Source organism: Pelophylax lessonae (genome assembly GCF_965119305.1).
Source record: "Pelophylax lessonae genome assembly, chromosome: 1".
Taxonomy (NCBI): Eukaryota; Metazoa; Chordata; class Amphibia; order Anura; family Ranidae; genus Pelophylax; species Pelophylax lessonae.
This window is the reverse complement of record NC_138768.1, coordinates 629,681,747-629,707,719: the sequence shown is the minus strand read 5'-3', so window position 1 is coordinate 629,707,719 and position 25,973 is coordinate 629,681,747. Positions and strand designations below refer to the sequence as shown.

The window sequence follows — 25,973 nt, the reverse complement described above, 5'->3', positions numbered from 1 at the left end:
GCCAGCAAACACAAAAAAATTAATTGCAAGAAAAAAACTTTTTTTATTTTTTTTTTTTTTTTTTTTTACTTAGACCCCTCAGACGCCCCTCAGTCTACCTGCTTGGACCCCTCAGAAAGAGAGAGAGAGACCCCAAGGCTCACCTGATGCACAGAAGTTTCTTATCAACCTGCTTCCAGCACTGTCTGTTACAGACAGGAAGTCTTTGGCTTGCTTTCCCGGGCCAAGGAGGCGGCTCCGCCCCTTTACACGCCTTCCGGCGCCTCCCAATTACTCCACGAGGTGTTTGGTCACCTCAAACATGGCCGCCCCCATGCTGGAGACACGAGGCTACGCCAATATGGCGGCCTCATGCGATCTGCAGGAAAATGGCGGCGGCCTGCGTAGGAGAGCGGCGGCTAGCAGCGGCCTGCGGGAGGTGCGCATTCGGCCTGTGCGGCCTGCGGGAGGCTGTGCGGCCTGTGGAAGTGACCAGCTTTCTGGAGGGATTGCGAACTGTGGCTGCAGTAATTCAGGCATAGGCATCGGCCTGTGTACACACTGACAGGTAGGATACCTCTATACCTCAATAGTAATGCCTTTTAGTAGTCTGCCACTGACTTCAGTCACCCTTACAGTCATATAGTGACTTTAGATAGTCAGCTCCTAAACCAAGCCTCCTGGTTTCTATTCACAAAATCACACTCAAATTGGGGGGTCTGTGACCTGTTATAGATAGAGGGGAGACCCAGGTGTCCGACCATCCCAGAGAGGGGCCCGCGTCCCCAACAAACCCGACAGGGGGAGAGGGGGGAACATTCTACTCACCATACCGGAACCAGACGGGCGCCAACTCCTGACAGAACCCCTCTCCACCGGAGTGGGGGGGGCTGTCGACCAATGTGGATGCCGTGACTCTGCTGGTCATTGGCGTCCAGGCGAGACGTTTAACTCGCAGGGTCAGTCCCCATCCAGTGGGACTATGTCGCGGCCGACCCAGCGCGGAGCTATGGCCTGCACGCGCTCGTAGGCTGAACTGGGGTGACCACTGGATCTCAACATCCAGCCCGTCGCCCAGTTTCAGCGTGCTTGCTTGAAGATCTCACAGGAACACTGGAGAAAAAAAGCTGTTTAAAAAAGTATTTCTAAAAAAAAATCCTGCCAGGACCGAAGATCCTAGCAAGGAATCTAGGTCCTTACTCCTAACTAGACCGAAAAAAACTGATTTGCTGTAGCAGGAAGTGAGAGGATATACCCTCTGGGACTGCCCCTAGGGTGTGGCCAGAACTTTTTTTTTCCCGTCTAGTCCTACTCCTGTAGAGGGCAGTATAACCCGAGTTGATATTAATCAAGGAGGACTACGTCTGTCAATGAGCGACAGAGAAACCCTGTCGCCTTTTGGAGACTTCTGAGAACCAAAAGCAACCCGCATCCCTTTCAGCGCGCAGGCTCATCAGCCAATTTTAAAGAATCCCGTACTGAAATAATAGGGGCTTCCACTAAAGCAGGTTCCCGCTCTGCAGCGGAAGAGGACAGGTCCTCATCACCGTCTGACTGCGAGGACAGCGATCCCTCAGGCAGGGTGCCGTCCGTGTGACCACATCAGCCTCTGAATCAGAGGACACCTCCATGGCTATCAACCAGTGCTAAATAAACTTTCGTCGCCTGGCTTTCAAGGGCTGCTAAAATCACAGCAAGCGACTGCGATCCGGACTGTCCGGAAGTCGCACAGAGTGGGTATGAGGGTGATTTCCTAATTTGGCACTCGATAATGTGAATTGCAAAAAACTGAATTTTTGTAAAATCTTACCGTAAAATTCCTTTCTCTGAGTCGTCCTCTGACAGTCGCCGCCCCTCATATAGTCTTCACCAATGGGTATTGACCTTTTACCCACAGGAGCAAGCTATGCATAAGACTTGTTAAAAACACTAACAATTTGCATAGACACACCTGTACGGTGCTGTCCCACTTGTCCAATACCCCCCTGCTATCAGCATTCCCAACTCAGTTTGGTAGCAAGCAGTAGATAGTCCAAAAAAAAACCCCAAAAGAGGGGCGGGGGCGGCGACGGTCAGAGGACTCAGAGAAAGGAATTTTACAGTAAGATTTTACAAAAATTCCGTTTTCTCTTACGTCCTCCGACAGTCGCCGCCCCTCATATAGTCTTCACCAATGGGATGTCCCAAAGCAGTGTAGACATTAGGGGTGGGAAACGCAACAGTCACAAAAGCAACGCAGCACCCAGGTCAGAGAAAGGAACCTTATCTGAACCAGAAAGGTAAACTCTGGGTAACAAGAAAGCTCAACAGGAGCAACAAACCCAGGAAAGCAAATCAACAAAGGGGAAAACAACCCCAACAGACAGGGACAGGTAAACGCCATGTCCCCCTCAAGGCACGGCCGCGCACAGGACTTTGCGGCCAAAAGGAGGCATCTGCCAATGCCAAAACCTCAAGTTTGTAAAATTTGGAAAAAGGTGTGCATGGACGACCGAGTCGCCGCCTTGCACACCTGGGCTACCGAAGCTTGATGCCGGAAGGCCCAGGATGCACTCACCGCTCTGGTAGAGTGCGCCTTGACCGGGAAGGGCGGGACCCGTTCCCTATTTGAGTAGGCCTGTACAATCGTCTGTCTAATCCATCTTGAAATGGTTGCCGCAGACGCAGCCATACCCTTCCGAGGGCCCTCGGGAAGGACAAAAAGAGAATCCGACTTGCGGAAGGATTCAGTAGACGACAGGTACACCCTGATCGCCCCCGTACCACATCCAAAGAATGCAGTGCAAACTCCTTAGGATGTTTAGGATTCGCACATAGCGAAGGCAAGACAATATCCTCGTTAAGATGAAAATCGGATACCACCTTAGGAAGAAAAGATTGGTGAGGTCGCAAGACCACCATATCCCTATGAACAACCAGGTAAGGAGAGCGGCAAGACAGGGCCGCCAACTCCGACACTCTGTGGGCAGATGTGATCGCCACCAGAAAGGCAACCTTCCGTGACAGCACAGGCAGAGGAATCACCCTGATGTTCTCAAAAGGAGGACGTTGCAAAACAGACAGGACCAAATTCAGGTCCCAAGGAGATAAAGGCACTCTCCTAGGAGGAGCCAAATGACGCACCCCTTGAATAAAAGGTGCTTATCAAAGGAAAAGGATTGCCAGCGCAGACAACTGACCCTTAATAGTGGTCAGCGCAAGACGCTGGTCCACATCAGATTGCAGGAAAGTCAACACCCTCGCCACCGAAAAGGAGCGAGGATGGAAGCCCCTTGATTCACACCAGGCGAAATAAGCATCCCAGGTACGGTAAAAGATCTTTCTGGACGAGGCCTTCCTAGCTTTGAGCAGGGTAGGAATGACCGCCGACGAGAGACCCCGATCTCTCAAGACCTGGCTTTCAACAGCCACGCCGTTAAAGCCAGCAACTGTAAAGCAGGATGGAAGATCAGCCCCTGAGACAGCAGATCGTCTCGTAATGGGAGCCGCCAGGGAGGCTCGACGACCAGTTGTATGAAGTCCGCGTAAAAAAGACCGGCGCGGCCAGTCCGGCGCCACCAGAATCACCAACTTCGGTTCCGAGACCAACCTGCGAAGGAACCTGTACAACAACTGAATCAGGGGGAAGGCATAAAATCAGTCGATAACGATTCCAAGGCACCACCAGCGCATCCGCGCGTCTGCCAGAGGATCGCGCGTTCTTGCCACGAACCTTCCCACCTTGTTGTTCAGCCGAGATGCGAACAGATCCACATCCGGGGATCCCCAACGCGCACACAGCATCTGAAACACCTCTGGGTGTAAGGAGCATTCCCCCTGGTCCAGGGTCTGGCGGCTCAGATAATCGGCCTGCCAATTCTCCACACCTGGAATGTGAACTGCCGAAATCGCCGGGACCTGCGTCTCGGCCCAAGACAAAATCTTGGTTACTTCCTGGGCCGCCCTGGCACTCCTGGAGCCCCCTTGGTGATTTATGTAAGCCACCGCAGTTGCATTGTCCGTCTGCACCCGCACAGGGCAGCCCCGAAGACGATCCGACCAATGGAGCAAAAAGAGCCTGATTGCCCGCAGTTCCAAGACATTTATCGGCAGTGAAGATTCCCCCTCCGACCAAGTCCCCTGGGCAGACAACTTTCCCAGAACTCCACCCCAGCCCGTCAGGCTGGCGTCCGTGGTGACCACAGTCCATAGCAACGGACGAAAGGACTTGCCTTCCGTCAGTGCCGGAGACTGGAGCCACCACAGAACCGATCTGACTTGGGGCTCAAGAAAATCCTCCATACCAAAGATTGAGGATGTCTGTCCCACCGGACCAGAATCTCCGCTTGAAGAGATCTCGTGTGAAACTGTGCAAATGGGATCGTCTCGAAAGCAGACACCATCAATCCCAGGGACCGCATGCAGGTCTGAAGCAAGGAAAACTTCTTGTCCCTGAGGGACCTGACCTCGTCCTCCCGAAAAGAAAAACCTTCGCCTGGGCGGAGTCTAGAATCATCCCCAGGTAAGGGAGGAGAACAGAAGGGGACAAAGTCGACTTCTGAAAATTGATGTTCCACCCGAATTCCTGGAGCGTTTGAACCGTGATCGGCAGATCGCGCAACAGTGGCACTGGAGCTCGACCTTAACAGGAAATTGTCCAGGTAACCGAGGATGGCAATCCCCCGTACCAAGGTCAGAACAGGAGCCAACACTTAAAAACACTGGTAAAAACACTGGTAAAAACCCTTGGAGCCAAAGCGAGGCCGAACGGCAACGCCACAAACTGATAGTGCTCCTCCGCTATTGCGAATCGGAGGTACCGCTAATGACCCTCGTAAATAGGGATGTGTAGATACGCATCCTTGAGGTCGATGGACGCCAGGAAATTCCCTGGACTCAGGGATGCCACCACAGACGGGAGGGACTCCATTGGGAACTTCTGAAACCGCACAAAGCGGTTTAGAAACTTTAAGTCCAGAATCAGATGCACCTTGCCCTCCTTTCTGGGCACTGAACAGATTCCAGTAAAAACCCCGAAACCTGTCCCGCTGTGGAACCGGGACAACCACCCTTTGGGGCGAGGAGATCCTGAAATGCCCGATGGAGATCTCGAAAACGATCGGGGGTTAAATGAAGATTTGAGGGAAAGAATCTGTCTGCGGGGCGAGATCGAAAGTCGATCTTGTACCCTGAACGAATGTGTTCTTGAACCCACCTGTCATGAATCTTGGCCAGCCAAGGCTCGGGAAAACAGCCAGACGTCCCCCCACCCCTGAAACGGGTGAGAGCGCCCCTTCAGGCCGAGGCAGACTGAGCCGTTGTGCCAGTGTGGGCGGCTTTTGACTTGCCCGACCAAGGCTTCTTCTGGCCACTAGAGGCCTTGAAAGACTTACCTTTGTCTTGCACCTTGAAGGCACGAAAGGACCCCTGGTTAGGTTTAAAGGAAGGACCCCGCTTGCCGCGGAAAGATTTTCCCTTGGACACCTGGGGCAACAGAGTTCTCTTGCCCCCAGTGATCCCCTTGACCAGTTCATCCAGAGATCCCCTTTACCAGTTCATCCAGAGAGTCCCCAAAAAGATGACTCCCCGCATAAGTGATGTCAGATACTGTCTTCTTGGAAGACTGGTCGGCCGACCAGCTTTTTAACCAAACGATGCGACGAATCGCAACTGCGACTGCTGAAAGTCGTGTGACAAAAGGGGCCTCTACACAGGTATAAAACCGCCTGGTCCATTTGATCTACCACCTCCAGAGCAGCAGGAGAGGCTGAGTCAGCAATTAGAGTGCTCTGAAGTGCCTTGGCCCACTCCACAACAGCCTGAGAGACCATTACCGAAGCGAACACAGGTTTTTTAGCAAGGAACCCACTACCAGATAGATGTGGCGGGAAAGTGTTTCCACCCGCCTATCCGCCGGGTCTTTAAACACCGGAGAATCCTCCGCGGGCATTAAAGTGGCCTTATTTAACCTGGACACAGTGTGGTCCACCTTAGGAGCAGCAGTCCAGCGAGAATCCACCAGATCCGCAAAGGGATAATGGTACTGAAATCTCTTTGGCACCACAAAAACTGAATTTTTGTAAAATCTTACCTGTATAATTCCTTACTCCGAGTCCTCCGACAGTCGCCGCCTCCTCTAAGTCATCACTGTTGGATATTGTCTTCCCATCCGCAGGAATAGCTAGGCATATAGACTTAGTCCAAAGACAAAAGGCATTAGCATATATACACCCATGGGGGCTGTCCCATCTGGTCAATACCCCCCCCCCCCCCCCCTGCATCACCACTCCCAACTCAGTTTGGTAGCATAGCAGTAGGTAATAAGAACCCCAAAGATGGGCGAGGGCGGCGACTGTCTGAGGACTCAGAGAAAGGAATTTTACAGGTAAGATTTTACAAAAATTCCGTTTTCTCTTATGTCCTCCGATAGTCGCCGCCTCCTCTAAGTCATCACTGTTGGGATGTCCAAGAGCAGTATAGACATGAGGGGTGGGAGAACGGACGCGAAAACGTGTATGAGCAACGAACCCGCCACCGTATAGGAATGGAGAGCAAGAGACTCAAACCGCCGGTCCGTGGGATCCCGGAAAACCGGGGTATCCTCAGTAGGAACCAAGGTAGCCTTGTTCAACACGGCCACAGTGTGATCTACCTGTGGAGGCACACACCATCGTGATTCCGTAGCCGGCGCAAAGGGATAAAGCAATTTGAACCAACTAGGTACCAGGAATGGACGTTTCAACGTGCGCCACATTTCATTAACAGTGTAATGGAATTCCGCTGGGCAGGGGAAAACCTGCGCAGACTTGCGGGTCCTGTGCGTCCCAAATGAGGACACAATGCCCGGAGGACAGGGCTCATCCTCTAAATGCTAGGTCTCTTTAACAGAAACAATTAACTCATCCATGGTCGCCCGTTCTTCAGGTGACCCTGGGGAGGATGTATCAACACCCTCCATTTCAGCCTTCCCCTCAGACCCCGGGGGGTCCAAGGATGAGCGGGACCCTGAAAAGGGCACGCTCGCAGCAGCAGCAGCCATATCCCCATCTGAATCAGAAGAGAGAGACAACCTGGGCCTCTTTCTCGCAGCCCGTTCAGACATCAGCATTTCCATATTTGCCACCAAAGTCGCTACCACAGCAGCCAGATCGGGTCGCAGCGGAGCCACAGGAGAACTGGGGCCCCCCCACTAAAGCTGGAGGAAACTTGCTTTCCTGAGAATCCATAGCTCAAGTTATCAGAACAAATTACAGTGCAAAAACGGTGTACTGTCCCCTTTTAGAACGCTGCGGTGTGCGCAGCCCACCGCTACTGCTACAGTGATAAAAGACCCCCAAAAGGAGAAAAGAAACTGAGCCAGAAGCGATAGCACAGAGGGAAATCAATACAAGCCTATGGGAAAAGCTGTGGGAAAATGGCCGCTGTCCACACAAGGACACTTGCCCACACTAAAGATGGCCCCAGATCGGCGCCAAAAGTACAGTAGAAAATGGCTGCTGCCCTCACTATGAGGCCAAACAGCCTGCCCACACCTAAAATGGCGGCCGCGCGGTTTTGCGCCAAAAGCTGCCCCCACACACCATGTACTGTTCCCCAAAAAGTTGCACAAGCACCTCAAGGACGTAGGAGACCCCCGCAACCCCCCATACAGCGGTGGAAACGCCACAGCGCCTCCGCAGGGACCGGGAAGGGACACACAGGGACCGCGCCTACAGACATGAGGGGGACATCACAGAACCCATACCGAACTGCAATCCCCATAAAACAGAGGGCCCACATACACACCCAGACAGACACGGTCAGAGACAGAGGGGTATCATGGTACTCACCGGTCCAGCGAAAACATGGGTACCGCTCTGCGACAGGAAGCCTCCCACCCTAAGTGGGGGTGCTGTCAGCCGAAGGGGACACTAGCAACACACGGGCGTACCACAGTTGAGACATCCCGGCGAAGATAGCAACTTCGCAGGCTCGACCCTGAGGACAGGGACATAGTCGTTGGCGAGGCCTGGGTGTATCAATAACCTGCTAACGCTCGATGGCAGGCTGGGATTCCATAAGGCTCTAGAATAACCAGTGCGATTCCCAGCTCCGCAAACGCTGTAGTCTAAGTCCGACTAACTAAGCGCAGGAACAAATAAAAAGCTATCTTTTAAAAGAAAAAATACTTTTCTAGAGATAAAACATAAAAAGAAGAAAAAAGCTGAGACCACAGCCCAAGCCAGGGAAAAGCCAGCCTACTCCTAAGCTAGGCAGCAGCAAACTGAATTGGGAATGAAGCTAGCTGGGGGTATTGACCAGATGGAAAGCCCCCTGTAGGTGTGTCTAAACAAAGTTTTTGTGAATATTCTAACAAAATCTTCTGCCTAGCTTACTCCTGTGGAGAAGGCCAATACTCAGACGTGCAGATTGTATGAGTGGGCGGCGACTGTCAGAGGACGTAAAAGAAAAAACAAAATATTCTGAAAAGAATAAAAAAAACTGAGACCGGAGTCCCAGCAGGAAACCTAGGTCTACTCCTCTAGACAGAAAACAAAAAACAAACTGATGTGCTGGGCTCTGGCAGTGGGGGTTATGCCTGAAGGGACAGGCCCGTGGGCGTGTGCATGAGGATTTTTTTTTTTTCCTGCTTAGCACAGGCAGGGCACTGGAAAAGTCACCAGGTGCAATCCTGTGCTGAAATGGCATGATACAGTATGATCCATCAGGATCACAGCTTTGTATCATGTCATTTAGTGTATTTATACTTTTGAATTTGGCGCCGGTTCCACCCCCTGCGTCACAACGCTCACAGGGAAGGGAACCGGAAGACAGGTGCCGGCATAGGCCGAGCACAAAGCGGGAGGACAACGGGGGAATCACAGGAGAAGGTGAGTTTTAAAAATGTAAAACAGATTACTATGCAAAACAATGTACCGCTTTTAGCACAGAAATCTGGACATAATCAGACCGCCAGGGAGGTTAAAAAAAAAAAAAAAAAAAAAAAAAAAAAACACACTTCTACATAAATTTAGGCCAATGTGTATTCGTGCATTCTGCTGCATATTTTTGGTGAAAAAAAAAAATCCTAATAAGTTTTCACTGATTTGTGTAAAGTTTATAGCGTCTACAAGCGGTTTATTTTTTCTACTAGTAAAGAAGGTGATCAGCGACTTCAAGCAGGGACTGCCATATTGCAGCGGATAAATCTGACACTAACACTTTTTGGGAACCAGGGACACTAATACAGTGAGAAAAAATATGCACTGTCACTGTACTAATGACACTGGCTGGGAGGGGGTTAACATCAGGGGCGATCAAAGGGTTAACGGTGTGCCCAGCTAACGTTTTTTTTACTGTGGGGGGGGGGGGGGGGGGGGGGGAGTGCTTGTACTAGGGCAAAGCATAGATCCATGTCCCTGCTTTGCAGGAACACAGGATCCATGCCTTCAGTATTGACAGAGTGGCGATCTGCCCTGTTTACATAGGCAGACCGCTGTTTTCCCTCTGTACCAAAGGATCGGTAGGTGCCGGCGGACATTTAATTCCGCGGTGCATACTGATCAGCTCCCACTGTGTATAATCCCAGGGGGAGAGGGCCACTGGTGGTGCGCACACGTGCCCCAGACCCAGAAGTGCCAGAGCAGCCGTGCCCCTTTGCTGCCGTATATCCAAGTTAAATGGTCAGCAAGTGGTTAAAGGCAGTGTCAAGCTTTCCACCTCTGTAGCTTCTACTCAGCTGTTGAAGATTTAAATAAAAGTGTAGCAAATATTTTCTCCACTGATTATGAACTGCAGTCAAATTGAGAATAAAATAAAACATTTTCTGCAGTGAATCTAATTTATCTCATAACTGTATTAATAAATATTTTTTCACCTACCTGTAGTTACTGTCTCTTTCAGCACAAGTTCCATTCTCTGCATTTGTACAAACTGGTGTAGAGCAGAAACTGAATTGATTTCTCCTCGTCTATATTTAACAATGAATTCTCTAGGGATCGTTTTAGGAGTCAAAGAGGTGGTGGTGGGTGGAGGCAGAACTTTGGATAAAAAAGGTTCAGGAAAGTTGCCTAGGAAAGCAAACAGAATTAGTAATCAAGTCAGAACTGAAATAACTCAAAACAATCTCAAATATAAGTAATAGAAAAATCCACTAAAAAGCAATACTGCAACTTTTGGTTTAAGGAGCCATTTATGACAGAGATGGAGGCGCCACTTCTGGATGCTACTTCTCATTTCACAAATGCTAGCTTCCTTCTTGCTTCAATGTTTTTTGTTCCCCGACTGAAAAAAACATGCACATAAAGATGTCAGGCACTGTTTTGATTTTACAAATATGAATATGTGTTTCAGGTCAGACTGAAACCTTACTATAGCCAGTGGATCATGACTAGAAGTCACCATGTGTCCCTAAGGAAAGGTTTGTAACTCTATGCCCTCTTCAGCAATAATGCTGGCAGAAGAAATCTTGATTTGCATTGACCCCCCCCCCCCAATGCAGGGTTAACCAGATGTGGCCCATAAATCACACATGCTCAGGCAAGGATGCAGTCTCTATTACCAACATGCAGCAGTCTTCTATTACATATAGATCTAGATGCACTACAGTAGGTCAAGTCGGTCTTTGTTGGAACTTTTAGTTCTCCCCTGGAATTATGCTATCAAAACACTACTTGTCTTAGTGGTCAGGAGATTAATGAATTTTAGAGTTCATATCCATGGCCCAGTCCAAATTATGAGTTTTCAAACCAGGTAGTCTGAGGCAAGGTCATGCAGTTAGATGACAGGGTCAATGATCTTTTTCATCAGTGTCTCACCTTGAAGGCCATAGGAGGAATGGTTACTCAAGAGACGAAGCAAAAGGTTGGTTTGCATGCAGTAAGCTACACCTACACTTCCTCCTCCCCTTTTCCCTGCCTTATTCCTCCCCATTCTATCACCTTCTCTTGACTCTATCGCTTCTTCCTGTGTCTTCTTTATTTTTTTATCCTTTCTATGCCCCTCAGCTTCTTTAGTACCTTACTTCATGCGAAAGGGGGAGAATATACTCCCTTAGCTTACCCTCCTCTTACTATTGCTATTTCTGTCGATAGGTTTTAGGTTATTTCAGACACTGCTAACCTAGACATTAGGAACTCATGGTTTTGACTTTGTGGGTCCTCCTGCAATGACATCACATTCCCTTCACCATAAGAACAATCATAGCGGCTGAACAGCCACTTGATCATTCTTACAGGCGGTGGTAGGGGGAAACCCCCCCCCCCCCTACGGGCTCGCCTGTGCGATCGACACGCCCGGCCTGGCAGTTTCAATACTGCACTGATCTCGGCATTCAGCTGAGATCATTTGGTTTATTTTGTTTTTGTTTTTTTAATTTCAATCTTTCCAGGCTGTAGGAGAGATCTGAGGTCTTATTGACCTCAGATCTCCCTATAAAAAGAGGACCTGTTACAAGGGATGTTTACATTCCTTGCAATAGGAATAAGTGATCAAAAAAATAAATAAATAAATTAAAGAGAGTGTAAAATTAAAAAATAAAAATAAAATTAAAGAGAGTGTAAAAATAAAAAAATAAAAATAAAATAAAAACGATAAAAAAAATATAAAAAAATGTTTAAAGTGCCCTGTCCCTGCACGCAGAAGCGAACGCATGCGTACTTCGCGGCCACATATGTAAAACAACGTTCAATCCATACATGTGAGGTATCTCTGCAAACGTTAGAGCAAGAACAAAATTCTAGCCGAAGACCTCTACTGTAACTCTAAACTGGTAAGACCACCAAGGGACAAGGGGGGATCACATTTACTCACCATACCATGCTCCGGGCAGACCGCCTCTCACCCGAAGTGGGGGTGCGCTGCAACTCATGGCGTTCAAGGTCGTCGCGTCCAAGGGAGACATCCACTCGCAGGCTCTCCCCCATCCAGAAAGGGGCACCGTTGTGGTGAGGCCTAGTGCGGGACTATAACCTGCTCACGCTTGTAGGCCATGCTGGGGAGACCTTAAGGATCTAGATTATCTAGTGTGAAACCACAGCCGGCATTGCTTGCAGATCACCAGGAGGATCTCCCTGAACACTAGCTAGCAAAGTGAGTAAAGAGAAATAAAAACAAAATATTCTAAAAAGAAGTATGAGACCGAAGTCACAGCAGGAAACCTAGGTCCTACTCCTTCTCTAGGCAGAAACAAACTGGTTTGCTGGAGCAGAGGGTGTGTGGGTTATGCCTGTGGGGAAAGCCCCATGGGCGAGGAGATTTAAATTTTTCCTGCCTAGAAGTACTCCTGCAGGGGGCAGCATAACGCAATGGTTAATGAAGATGGAGACTGCGCCTGTCAATGGATGATAGAGAAATTGGATTTTTGACTTATCGTAAAATCCTTTTCTGTGAAGCTCATTAACAGACACAGCTCCATATCTTCTTGACCGTTGGGTTATGCTGCCCCCTACAGGAGGAGGACACTAGGCAGGAAAAATTGTTCAAATGGAAGAGCACAAAAAGCCGCACAACCGGTTGAAGATGCAAAAAGTTAAAATCCAAATTTATTTTGCAGGCAAAAAGATAAAATCATCCAAGATGAAACCAAAACAGTCGGAGACATGGGGGGAAAAGGGGAGCACGGCGGTTGATGCGTTTCACGGAGTCTTCCGCTTAGTCGTAACCATGCTATACAATACAAGACACTGCTATATATAGAGGAAAAGGCATTTCAAATAACATGTACCTCCCAGAATGTGCTTGATTGAGCCCACACAGCTGCAGATACTAAATCCCAATTAAGAGCACACAAACAGCCCAGCAGGAATTGTATGTTTGTTTTTGCTTCACCTTTTGTCCAAAAACGCATAGCAAAAAAGTTCTATAAATGCATATGCGAAAAAGCTTTCAATAAAAATAAGGAAAAAACAGTAGTGATAATATAAAAAGACAGCTGGTAGAAGCCAAAAAACGAACAAAAACAAAGTAAAAGAAAAAAGAAAAAACGAAGGGAAAAAAAACAAAGGGAAAAAAAAAAAAAAAAAGGCGGAAAAAAGAAAAAAAACAAGAAAAAGAAAAAAGAAAGACAAAGAAAAAGAAAACAGTAAAACGGAAGCATATAGATGTGTTCATACCCAGATGGAACTATGGTATAAAAAGAAATGGTGTATAATATAGTCATGAAGAGCATATATGTGTAAATATATAAGTGGTACACATAAAAAAAAATATATAATAAATGTGTAACCACAAACACATACATCACGTCCATATAGCATATGAAACAAATAGATAAATGGGGGGGGGGGGGGGGGAATTGTACACATATGTAATAGGTATGAGCACAACCCCCAAAAACGTATAACCCCATCCATTGAGTGGTATATCTGCAACTGTGTTCACATACATAGGGCAATCCACCCAATCGAAAGAATATAAAAATAACCAATGAGATATGTAAGAACACTAAACATTACCATAAAAATAATAATAAATACATAAATGCATAAACATAGAAGTCCTGTGTGTCTTTATCAGCATAATGGTATTATTATCCCCTATAAAGATATAAAAATAGGGACATTTAAATGGATATATACCCAAGACATTGGTAACGTCTCAGGCATATCCCACATCGATCTAACACAAAAAAAAAAATAAAAAAAAAATATATTATATATATATATATATACACACACATACACTTACGTGTACATGTCGACTTAGATCATACTGAACACAGAGTATAGCATGCACATGTGTGAACCACCGTGCATATAGCACAATCAATATCCATAAAGGAATCAGCCACACATTGCATAAAATATATAGCCATGGAGGCAAGCCGAACAGAACAACATGCATATATATCGAAGAACACATGCATTCCAAAAAAAAAGAAGATGCAGAGACCGAAATGGGACAAAAGGGAAGGAGAAATGAGAAAAAAAAAAAAAAAAAAAAGAGAAGAAGAAGCAAAGAAACACTAAGACATAGAATGGTCAATCAAAGAAACATGTACCATGTATGCGTATGGGATACAGGTAGCCCTCTCTGTATGTATAGTTAAATGTATGTACCCACGAATAGATACATGAATCATTACTGGGAATAAAAGTGAGTAACATCCCATTCAAAGTTTAAACCGCCAGGTAAGCGGGTCTGGAGTTAATGAATCCAGAAAACCTCCCGCTTACACAGAAGGCGGAACACATCGCCCCCTCTTACAGGAGCAACCACACGTTCGATCACTTGGACCGATATCAAAGACAGATCACCGTCATGTTCTGAATTAAAATGTCGGGCCACATTCGTGGATTTCCTCAATCTGACATCACTAAGGTGTTCCCTAAATCTGTCTTTAAGTTTTCGTGTGGTGCGACCCACATATTGTACAAAACATTCTCTGCAAGTAATGAGATAAATAAGGTATGTAGTGTTGCAATTAAAAAACCTGTTGATTTTGTATGTTTTGTTCTCAATAGAGGATTGAAAGTTAACACCCCCTAGTATATGGGGACATGTAATGCAGTCCTTAGCCCCACATCGGAAATTACCTTTCAGATGCAACCATGTTTCTGATGTATTTTTAATTGTAGTGCTAAACAGACATGGGGATAACTGGTTTCCCAGTGTTTTGGCCCTCTTGGCGACAATATTCACTCATCCCTCTAAGATCCTGGCACAGTCCTTATCACCATACTTATCACCTCGAAAATGGGGATGTGAAGATACGCATCCTTCAAATCGATGGAGGCCATGAATTCCCCCGGAACCAGGGCAGCCACCACCGACCGCAGGGATTCCATGCGGAACTTGCGAACCCGCACAGAGCGGTTCAGAGCCTTCAAGTCCAGAATTGGACGAACCTTGCCCTCCTTTCTGGGCACGGTGAACAGATTGGAATAAAACCCCCGAAATCTGTCCCGATGAGGCACCGGAACCACCACTCCCTGAGCCCTCAGGTCCCGCACCGCCAGGTGCAGGTCCCGTAAACGCTCTGGAGACAGTTGAAGATTTGAGGGAAAAAATCTGCTCTCCGGCCGAGAGAGAAACTCGATCTTGTAACCAGATCGAACAATCTCCTGAACCCATCTGTCCCGCACACGGGCCAACCAGGGCTGAAGAAAACTGAGCAAGCGTCCCCCCACCCCAAAACTGGGTGAGGGCGCCCCTTCAGGCCGCACTGTTATGGGCTGCGGATCCGGATTGACCGGACTTCTGTTTTCCAGACCAGGGCTTCTTCTGAGAGCCTTGACCTTTAACGGTTTGCCCTTGTAGTGCGACCGAAAGGCACGAAAGGACCCCTGAGGGGGCCGAAAATTAGCATGCTTCTTCCCAGAAGCCCCCCTTAGCCTTGGGGAAATGGGGCCAGAGAGTGCTCTTACCTCCGGTGATCCCCTTAATCAACATATCCAAGGACTCCCCAAAAAGGCGAGACCCATCATAAGGCAGATTGGCTAAGGTCTTACGTGAAGATTGGTCCACCGACCAACATTTCAACCAAACCAGGCGGCGAGACAACACCGCCACGCTGTGCACACGTGCAGCCAACGGGACTAGGTCCAAGTCCGCATCACACAGATACATGACACCCTGGTGGATTTGATCCACCATATCCAGGGTCGCCAGCGAGGCCGAATCGGCCACCAAGACGCGCCTAAGCATCTGCGTCCAACTTGCGACCGCCTGGGCCGCCATGAGAGGCAAACAGAGCCTTAAGCATAGAACCCGTAACAGAATAAGTATGAAGGGCAAGAGACTCCAATCTCCTATCCGTGGCATCACGGAACACAGGGGAATCCTCTGCAGGAATCGCAGTGGATTTGTTTAAAACCGCAATTGCGTGATCCACTGGGGATCAAAGGATAACGCAGCTTGAACCTACTTGGTACAGCAAAAGGTTTGCGTAGATTGCGCCATTGTTCCTTAACAGCGCGCTGAAAATCATCATTGCAGGGAAAAACCTGCGGCGTCCTGCGTTTCCTCTGCGTCCCATAAGCCGCCAAGGCAGCGGGGGGACACACTTCATCCTGCAAACGCAGCGTTTGTTTTATGGAAGCAATCAATTCATCCATGATTGCAAGCTCTTCAGGCGAGCCAGGGGGAGAATTATCAACCCCTTCAACTTCAGCCTCCACCTCGGACCCCACTAGATCCAGGGAGGAGCGGGACCCCGATAAGGAGGCCCCCGCCATAACAGCCCCATCACCTTCACCCTCAGAATCAGAGGAAAGAGAAACTCTGGGTCTTTTAGCAGATTGAGCAGCCACCAGCATCTGCACCTGAGCAGCAAGGCCAGCCACAATAGTGGCTAAATCCCCCCCTGGGGGGGAAACAGCGGTCCCCTGGCTTTCCACCAAGGCGGTAGGAAATTTGCCCTCCTGAGAATCCATTGCCCCTATTACAAATGCCGGATAATAAAGGGTTAACTGCCCCTTTAACAAGCGCGGCGAGCGCAGCCCACCGCACCACACACAAGCACAATGAGACCCCCACAGGGACAATAAAACTGACACAGGCAATGGATAAGAAGGATATAACCTGAGGAGACCCTCGCCGCTGCTGCTGCCTCGATCGGTGTTCCTGGAGAAGAGGAAGTGATGCGGCCAGGGCGCTCTATGAAAGCCTATGGGAGGCTACAAGAAAATGGCCGCCATGCATGTAGAACATGCGGCCGGAGCGAGTGTAGGCAAAATGGCGCCGTTTGGCGCCGAAACCGCCGCTCCACAGCACAGTAATGCATACATGTCATCCATGTATAAAAAAACATGTTAGATCGCCGCAGCGATCGCTGTATAGTGCCCAAACATGCCACAAAACATGCCCCACAGCACACAGCTTCTCACACTGACAAGGCTGACACACACAGTGTCACACAGCTCCCCCCCCCCTTGCAGCCCACAGCATGCAGCCGAGTGATAGGGAGACAAACAGTGTGAACAGAGGCAGGTTACACAGTCCCAGACTGACACCCCCCCAGACAGACAGGTCCCCACATAGATACACTTACCTCACAATGGCGTGGGGGACCCGCACAGGCGAACAAGCCGCTGCACATGAGGCAGGGAGAGTCGCATACAAGACGCACAGAATGGGGGTTAAGAAACCGCACAGCGTCCAGTGAGGTAGCCACCTCACCAATCATCCCTGCACCGAACAGGGATGGGTCGTTCACTGTGCCAGGAGCGTTACCTGGCTGAACGCTCGATGGCAGGCTGGGAAGCCACTGACCCACGACCTGCGACCAGGGGGATCAGCCCGAGACCCAGCCCGCATGATCCTCTTAATCCGAAGAACTAACTAATGCTGACAAAAAGAACAGCCAAGTAAAAGGTAGAGAGAAAACTCAAACAAAAAATCAAAAAAGAAGAAAGAGTCTGGGGCACAAAGCCCCAGCACAGAGAGAGCCAGCCACTCCTGACAAGCTAGACATTGAAACTGAGATATGGTTGCAGGAAGTAGGAGGGTATTGACTGAGGGGACCACCCCTTGAGGGTGGGATATGTTAAAAGCTTTAATGTTAACATATTCTGTTGCCTAGCTACTCCTTCGGAGCAAAGTCTAATACCCCATATGTGACGAATATGAAGAGGCGGCGACTGTCGGAGGACGTAAGAGGAAATAGATTTTACGGTAAAGTCAAAAATCCCATTTTCTTTCGTTCATTGACAGACACGGCTCTTCAGGATTCTGAACCATTGAGACGTCTCCAAAGCAGAGCCAAACATGAGTGGTGTGACAACAAAAAATCCCAAAGTGGCCGTCTTGCAAACCTGCGCAATGGACGCCTAAGAAGCACTAAGCGACAAGCCGTCAAAGCCAACGACTGTAAAGCAGGATGGAAGATTGGCCCCTGGGACAAGAGATCCTCCCTGAGAGGCAGTCTAAAAAGGGACATCGGCAACCAGCCGCATCAGGTCAGCGTACCAAGACTGGCGAGGCCAGTCTGGGGCCACTAGATAGACTGTAAACCCTTCTGTCTTGATTCTGCCCAAGAGCATCTGTAGAAGCTTGAAAAGAGGGAAATCGTAGATCAGACAATACTGGCCCCACCAGAGTGGCTGTGGCGTCCGCCAGAGGATCCTGTGACCATGCCACAAGCCTAAGAACCTTTCTGTTGAGCCGGGACGCCAAAAAGTCCACTGGAGACATATCTGATGAAACATGTCCGGTTGAAGGGACCACTCCCCTTGGGCCAATGCCTGTTGACTGAGATAGTCCGCCTGCCAGTTTTACACTCCTGGAATGTGTACAGCGGAGAGGGCCAGAATGAAGTGTTCTCCCCACCGGAGGATGCCGGCTACTTCCAGAGCTGCCAACACACTTTTTGTTCTGCCCTGGGGATTGACATAAGGCACCGCCGTGGCACTGTCCAACTGAATTCATGCTGGAAGCCCCCAGTCGATCGCCCGGAGCTCCAAGACATTGAACGGTTGTCTGGCCTCTTCTGGTGTCCAAACACCCTGAGCAGAGCTTCGATCAAGGACACCCCCCCACCCGGACAGACTGGCATTTGTAATAAAAATCAAATTTATGCAGCGCTAGCATCAGTGTTAATATTCAAGTGAAAATAAATAATGGTAAATAATCAATTCATCACACACAAATTATATGAATAAACTCTAAAGGTGATCAAAGTAAAGTGCTCCAGTGCTGTGGATTATCGTATAAGTCCATATAAACAATTACTGCCACATGAATATAAAAAAAGTCCTTAATCGTGATCCAAAATAAGGTGCTGAAGTGCCAAAATATATAGGGTGCTTCAAAGTGATAGGTGCCCCTCTCGGTTCCCCACTCACCAAATTGCCAATAAATAGAAGCCTTAAATAGTATTGCACAGTAGCCCTTGTTGCCAGGATCTTTTAAAGGAAATTTCTCCATATATCCTTCGATAAATAAATGGGTCCGCTTCCACCATTCGATAAAAGAAAGGCCGTACATGGTGAAGTATGAACTATTTTTATTTCAACCATATAGCCAAATGGATACTTACAAACAAAAAGAACGTTATGGCATGTACAGAAAAGAACTCGTGTTCGCAGCCCTCGGCGTGCGTTCCACGAGCAGGAAGGTCCTGACCGGGAGTGACCAATGTAGCAGCTGCATACACCTTTATATATTTTACATATATATTTTTCTATATATTATTTAGTCACATATTTATCTTGTAGCGCGGGTTTAAATTTGTTTCTTCACAGACTGGCATTTGTGGTGACCACTGTCCAATACAAGGGGAGAAAGAATTTGCCCTGTCAAAGAGCCAAGGAGCGAAGCCACAAGACCAGAGACCCTTTGGTTTCCAGCTCAGCCGGATCAGATTGTCCAGAGACTTCGGACACTTGTCCCACTTGACCAAGATCTGCCTTTGCAGTGACCTTGTATACAACTGCAAACGGAATCACCTTGAAGACAGATACCATCAGGCCCAGCAGGCCAGCACACTCATGCAAGTCTGGAGGGATGGCCATCTGCTGGACAGCAGGAGATGAATCGCAACATGCAACTTCTGGAGTTTATCCAGAGCAAGGAACACACTGGCTAAAGTGGAGTCCAGAGTCAGACCCAGATAATCCAAATTTTCTGGATGGAATCAAAGCAGACTTCTGATAATTCAGAAGACCCAATCAGGGTCTGTATAGTGAGTCCACCAGAGCAGCGGAGGATCCGAGGGGGGGATGCAAGACCAAAGGGTAACGCTACAAACTGATAATGCGCCTCTCCTGAAGCAAAATGGAAAAAGCGCTGGTGCCGGGCACATATTGGAATATATAAGTAAGTAAATGTCGATAGAGACAAGAAAATCTCCCTGATGTAGGGATGCCATTCCATTCTGAACCCGCACAAAACCATTCAGGGCTTTGAGGTCAAGAATTGGGACACACCTTGCCCTCTTTCTTTGGGACCATAAACCGGTTTGAATAAAAACCCTGAAACCGGTGCAAGGCGGGAACCATCATATCCCATTGCAGTAGGTCTTGTAACGCCCAAAAGAGACCTTGCAAGCGGTCCGGGGACATACTGTAGTGGAAATTTTATTAGGACTAGTGTAAACATTTTTCCTGATGTGTTTTAGATTGTCGTTATGATTCCGGTTGTCGGTTTGCTTGCAACACGCTCATTAGGAGCGTGTACGGGCGAACCGGCATTGAGGAAAGACCACTGGCAGTGAAAACCTTCCCTTAGATGTGTAGACACGTTCGCTCTACATAGAGCTCTCCACCGGCGAACACTCCAGGCGCAGGTCTGTTTACCAGTAAAGATCTATGTATATTGCAGTGCAGAGTCAATATCGTTTTGAGATCTGCCTCTATGAAGGGACACATGCTCATGTCTTTCTACTATGCCTGATCACCATAGTGGAAACAGCATAGCTCTTTCCCTGCAGATAGCCTCAATTCTATGGGAACATTAGCATAATCCTATTAGGTATTGTCCTCTGAGCTTTGCTGAATAGGATTCACGCTAGCAGTAGTAGCGGGAATACATACACGAGTTTGATCAGAGCAGCATTCACGGTTCTACACATTGGTTTCATTGTGTAGTGTTAGGCAGGATGCCGTGCACACCACTCTGCTCATTCACGATCGTGTACTCCTTTTCTATGGTGTATTAAATGTATATAAGTGTGTCATTGGCTAATTCTAAGCGAGTAGCTTGTGTCATGTGTATAAAATTAAATAAGTGCACAGGATCAGTAATGTGAATAGCTGCAACCTTCGAACCAAATGGTGATAAAATTGTGTAGAAAAGAAATCAGGTGCGCTGAAATTCACTGGTGTCACAAATCAGGAAAAGGTGTGACACTATAATGAGTGTCCCCCATATACCTGTGATGTGTTTCCAAAATTGATGTGCACTTGAACGGGTGTACAGTAAATACTATGCACCCTGGTGCATATACTTGGGTGTGTTATGGTGAATAGGTGATGATAAATGGATAATGTGATACCAACATAAACCAACAAAGTGCACAAGTAATTCAAAGAAAAAGTGTCCAATATTTCAATGGTTGCCACCTCAGTGTATAGTCCATATACATATAAAAGTGCATAAAGTCCCAATCGTCCCCTCACAGGCTAAAGTAGAATCCACTCTGTGGGTTCCTCTAGATCCGTGGGGTGCAGATGGGTTCCACCACCTTTGTAGGGATTAGCCCCTTACCACAGAGGAGCGCCGCATCGTCATTGCAAGTTGCCGAGGACCGCACTGCAGGCGGCCACGGCCTCTCCAATATCGGTATCGGTTTCCTGTGTCCATTAGTTAACATCTAACTGTAAGTGCACTGGATACTTTTGTTTTAATAAATTGTCAAAGGTACTGCGCTATGGTCTGATTCTGTTTCTGTGAGATACACGTGGAAGCCCTCACCTGTGCGGAGAGTAACACCCAGAACAAGAGTGGACCGGGATTGGGTTGAGACACCGAAAGATCAGTGAGACAGTCGCCTTTTGGTTTGAGCGATCCGGTAAGAGGCCACACTTACTATCTGATTATTTCACGGTGACCTCCCTGAATTCCCAAGACACTACTGGGCTGATTATCCGTCCTTAACCTCTTTTATCTATGGTAAGGGGCTAATCCCTACAAAGGTGGTGGAACCCATCTGCACCCCACGGATCTAGAGGAACCCACAGAGTGGATTCTACTTTAGCCTGTGAGGGGACTACACTGAGGTGGCAACCATTGAAATATTGGACACTTTTTCTTTGAATTACTTGTGCACTTTGTTGGTTTATGTTGGTATCACATTATCCATTTATCATCACCTATTCACCATAACACACCCAAGTATATGCACCAGGGTGCATAGTATTTACTGTACACCCGTTCAAGTGCACATCAATTTTGGAAACACATCACAGGTATATGGGGGACACTCATTATAGTGTCACACCTTTTCCTGATTTGTGACACCAGTGAATTTCAGCGCACCTGATTTCTTTTCTACACAGCTTGTGTCATGTGACTGTACATTTGGAATTGATTGGCTGATGTTGTATAGCTCACACATGACATGGGTATATGTGGAATGACACCCCAAAATACATTCTGCTGCTTATCCTGAGTACAGGGATACCACATGCTATTTGCTGAGAGGCATGTTGAGCCCATGGAATATTTTATATTTTGCCACAAGTTTTGGGAAAATTTTATTTTATTTATTTTTTAACACAAAGTTGTCACTAAATGATATTTTTCTCACACATGCTATGGGTATATGTGAAATGACACCCCAAAACACATTCTGCTGTTTTTCCTGAGTATGGAGATACCCCATCTGTGATACTTTTTGGCAGTCTAGCCGCGTACAGGACCCCAAAAACCAATCACCGCCTTCAAGCTTTCCAAGGGCATAAATTGTTGATTTCACTCCTCACAAGCTGCAATAAGAAGAAATCCTCACGCTTAGGAGTATCTGAATATGTTAATGAATGAAATAAGCAGATGCTGCTGACAATTAAGGTGAAGCGCTGAGTGTGAATGTCGGCGCTGCTGCGTGTATTTATAAATAAATAAAAAATACTTCAAACAATCATCGAATATCATATGTGATACAAAAGTGCTCAGTGCAAACTGTGCAATATATTGATAAATAGTGCAAATGATTTCAGTGTTCTTTATCAGTTAATAATTGTCGTTCAAATGTCAAATCCAATATATGTAATTCTTAGATGCCACAGTTGATGATAAAGTGCTCCACTTCAAATCAATGTGCTCGTGCTCCCCTATTGGATGCCTACTCACCAGAACACTAAATGTGGATAGCGTGTGTGTGTGTGTGTGTGTGTGTGTGTGTGTGTGTGTGTGTGTGTGTGTGTGTGTGTGTGTGTGTGTGTGTGTGTGTGTGTGAGATGCCGTGTCGTCTCCCAAACAGGTTCGCATCCAAATGCTGTGTCCTCAAACTTAGTTGGAATCGGTATAAACTGCCATAGATCGTAAATGGGCTGGCCAGAATCCTCCTCAGTGATATACAAGAAAAGGGTCCTCCATAGTGTAGTACTTTAAACAACTTTATTAAGGTATAAAATATCCACTTACATAGAAGTAGAAATAGAAGTCAGCTAGCTGTGGCGCGGTGGTTCCTGCAGCGTGCGTTAGACTGGCTGGTTGTGACGCCAGACGCTCTGCCTGTGGCTAGATGCGTTTCGCCCTTGTTAGCCTGTGGAAGAAAGGCACTCTTCCCCCCGTGAGACCTTTATATGATGTCATCCAGGGCAGCACCAAACAGGCGATCCCCTGAAAAGGGAGATCCATTAAGGCCTTTTTAAAAGTTTTATCCGCAGACCAACACTTCAGTAAGTATACCCCGAATAACCACCGCCGAAAACCGACAGAGGAGCCGTGTCTAGTTCGGCATCGCAAACAAATTGCAGCCCCTGCGCCAGCTGGTCCAACAGTTCCCCCAGGGTAGGTGGGACTTGCTCCTCACCAAGTCAGTGTTGGAACTCCATCCATCAGGCAGAGTCTGCGTGGCAAGGGCAATCAAACACTGTTCGCAGTGCAGACCCCGCCAGGGAGTACAGATCGCTAGCCACAGCCCGCGCCATCCTATCCCCCAGGTCCTTAAAGGACAGGGATTCCTCCACTGGAACAATGGTAGTCCTATGCAGTCTAGAGACCTGTAGGTCCACATTAGGCGGTACAGTCCACAATAACAGAGACTCCTCAAAAGGGCAACATCTAGCAGCCGCTTAGACACCCCAGGGGAACATTGCAGTTGGTCCCATCCATGAGCATGCTACCAATTTAAGCTGCTCCAGATGGCATGTGAGTGCCAGATGCAACCTGCGTCCCAGGCGCAGCCACCGCTGCGCCCTTAAATTGCAGGGTGTCACGCACCGAAACAACCAGTGCATCCACCAGCTCCTGTATCATGCGCGGCAGGGGAGGTAGAAATGTCATCCTCATTATTTGAGGAGACAGAGCACGAGGTAACAGACACGGCAGGGAGGCCCACGTCTGCGGCGGCTGAGTCAGACTCAGAATCCGAGACATCAGATGAGGCAGGGGTAGGTGGAGAAACGTTTCAGCGCACCTCGTTCTCTCAAGGCCACCTCCACTTGGGACCCAAAGAGATAGATAGATAGAGAGAGAGAGAGAGAGAGATTAGAGAGAGAGAGAGAGAGAGAGAGAGAGAGAGAGAGAGAGAGAGAGAGAGAGAGAGAGATTTGAGAGAGAGAGAGATAGAGAGATACCACAGAACCCACTGTCCCAATAGGCATTCCCAGGGCTGCATGTGTAACAAGCAGACTCTCATAAGGGAGTGAGCAAAGGAAACTGCCGTGGGTGAAGGGAGGGGCTCCACCCCTGGTAAAAGCCTCGTGGCATTCCCACCTAGCTTACCAGCAGAGAATCCAGCGAAAAATGGCCGAAAACGGTTGTACCAAGATGGCCGTCGTCATAATAGCAGACAAGGCTACAAGAAAATGGCGGCAAACGCTGCAACAAGGCCCACAGGGAGAACCCCCCCCGCCAGCCCTCCTACACCATCCTGCAGCAGGAGGACCTGGAGGAACTGACCAAGGCCCCCCCACCCCCAATCGACCTCGCGCCACGAGGTCTCAGCCCCGGGGTATGCCCAAACAGTCCCCCACAAGGGAAGGGAAGGGGGGGTTGCACAAAAGGATAGAGGGAAATCCAGGAGTGTGAGGGTCTGACCAACCCAGGGGCCCTCGTCCACCCCAAAATTCGACAGGGAAGGGGGGGTGGATGTTTACTCACCGTAACGGGAACACAGGCGGGCGCCATCTACTGATAAGACCCCTCTCTGCCGAAGTGGGGGGCTGTCGGCCAAATAGGAACACTGCAACATAGGCCTAGACCGTCGTGTGCGACCTTGCGAGATGTTTAACTCGCGGGGCCAGTGGGACTATGTCACGGCCGACCCAGCGCGGAGCTAAGGTCTGGACGCGGAGCTAAGGTCTGGAAGCGCTCGCTGGCCAGCTGGGGGTGACCACTGGATCTAGATTATCCAGCCCGTCGCCTGGATCCGGCATTGTTGCTTGAAGATGTCACAGGAAAAAAATTTGTAGAAAAAGCTAGCTAATAAAAAAAAAAAACATCAAAATAAAAAAAAAATACTTTTTATGCCAGGACCAAAGATCCCAGCAAGGAACTAGGTCCTTACTCCTGACTAGGCAGATTAAAACGGACATCCTATGCTTGAAGAGAGGGGCTGTACCCTTCGGGACTGCCCATAGGCATAGCCAGAACATTTTTTCTGCCTAGTGTCCTACTTCTGTAGGGGGCAGTATAACCCTACTGATATGGATCAGAGGACTGCGTCCGTCAATGAATGATAGCGAAATAAAAAAAAACAGTCTTTATGTACAATTTAATACTTATAACTGTACCGGTGACTTGAGAAATTTTGGCTATTCCATCCTGTGTTTCACTGTGTAATGAAGCTGTAGAAGCTTTTGTTTGGGTGTCAGCAGGTGGTGACTCTTGGGGAGGTAAATTTTTCTTCAGTATCTGAGCAAAGCTGGGAACCTTAGAGGTCTGACCCCAACCACCAACACTTGTCATCTTTTTTATTTCTGGAGAAAGAGAAGAAAAAAAGAAAAAAGAAAAAAATATATTAGTAGATGCATAATTTACAACACTGGAGTTCATTTAAAAAGAAAAAAAGAGAAGCGTTCCCTATACGTTTCTGAAGTAGCGTTACTATTGTGTAAATTTTACCATTTTACTAAAATTGTAAAACTGTGAATTTGAAAGAGGGATTGCAAATCTAACACCCATGTAAATATTAGCATTAAGCACTAAAACTGCTACTTGCCCTCCCCTCTCATTGGTAATTAAGCCCTTCGGTTTACAAACCAATAGGGACGTACAGATTTTCCTCATACAAGTCGGTATTTGTGTATCAGAGCTCACTATGTTTAAGAATCAGTGTTCGAGAAGGCATTACAAAGTATGTAGTCTGTGCAGCAAGGGTTGCCCAAATTCCTTTTTTCAGTTGTCTCGAGCTAACCCCTTTTGCCATCTCCAATTTTAACCTCAAATGATTGAACCAAATGTTCCCCAAATTTTTGCAGAACTTGCAGAAA

General features: G+C 47.8%; 1 protein-coding gene across 1 annotated transcript in view; it reads right to left on the bottom strand.

The window, feature by feature from the left end:
* ADAD1 (adenosine deaminase domain containing 1) overlaps window positions 1-25,449 on the bottom strand; it is a gene marked incomplete at both ends in the record, with an annotated part of 395,920 nt that extends 370,471 nt beyond the window's left edge. The window contains 2 exons of the mRNA XM_082243486.1: window positions 9,819-10,007; window positions 25,275-25,449. Of these exons, the coding sequence (XP_082099612.1) occupies window positions 9,819-10,007; window positions 25,275-25,449 (364 nt within the window). The remainder of the gene's footprint in view (window positions 1-9,818; window positions 10,008-25,274) is intronic.
* Between the last annotated feature and the right edge of the window lie 524 nt (window positions 25,450-25,973).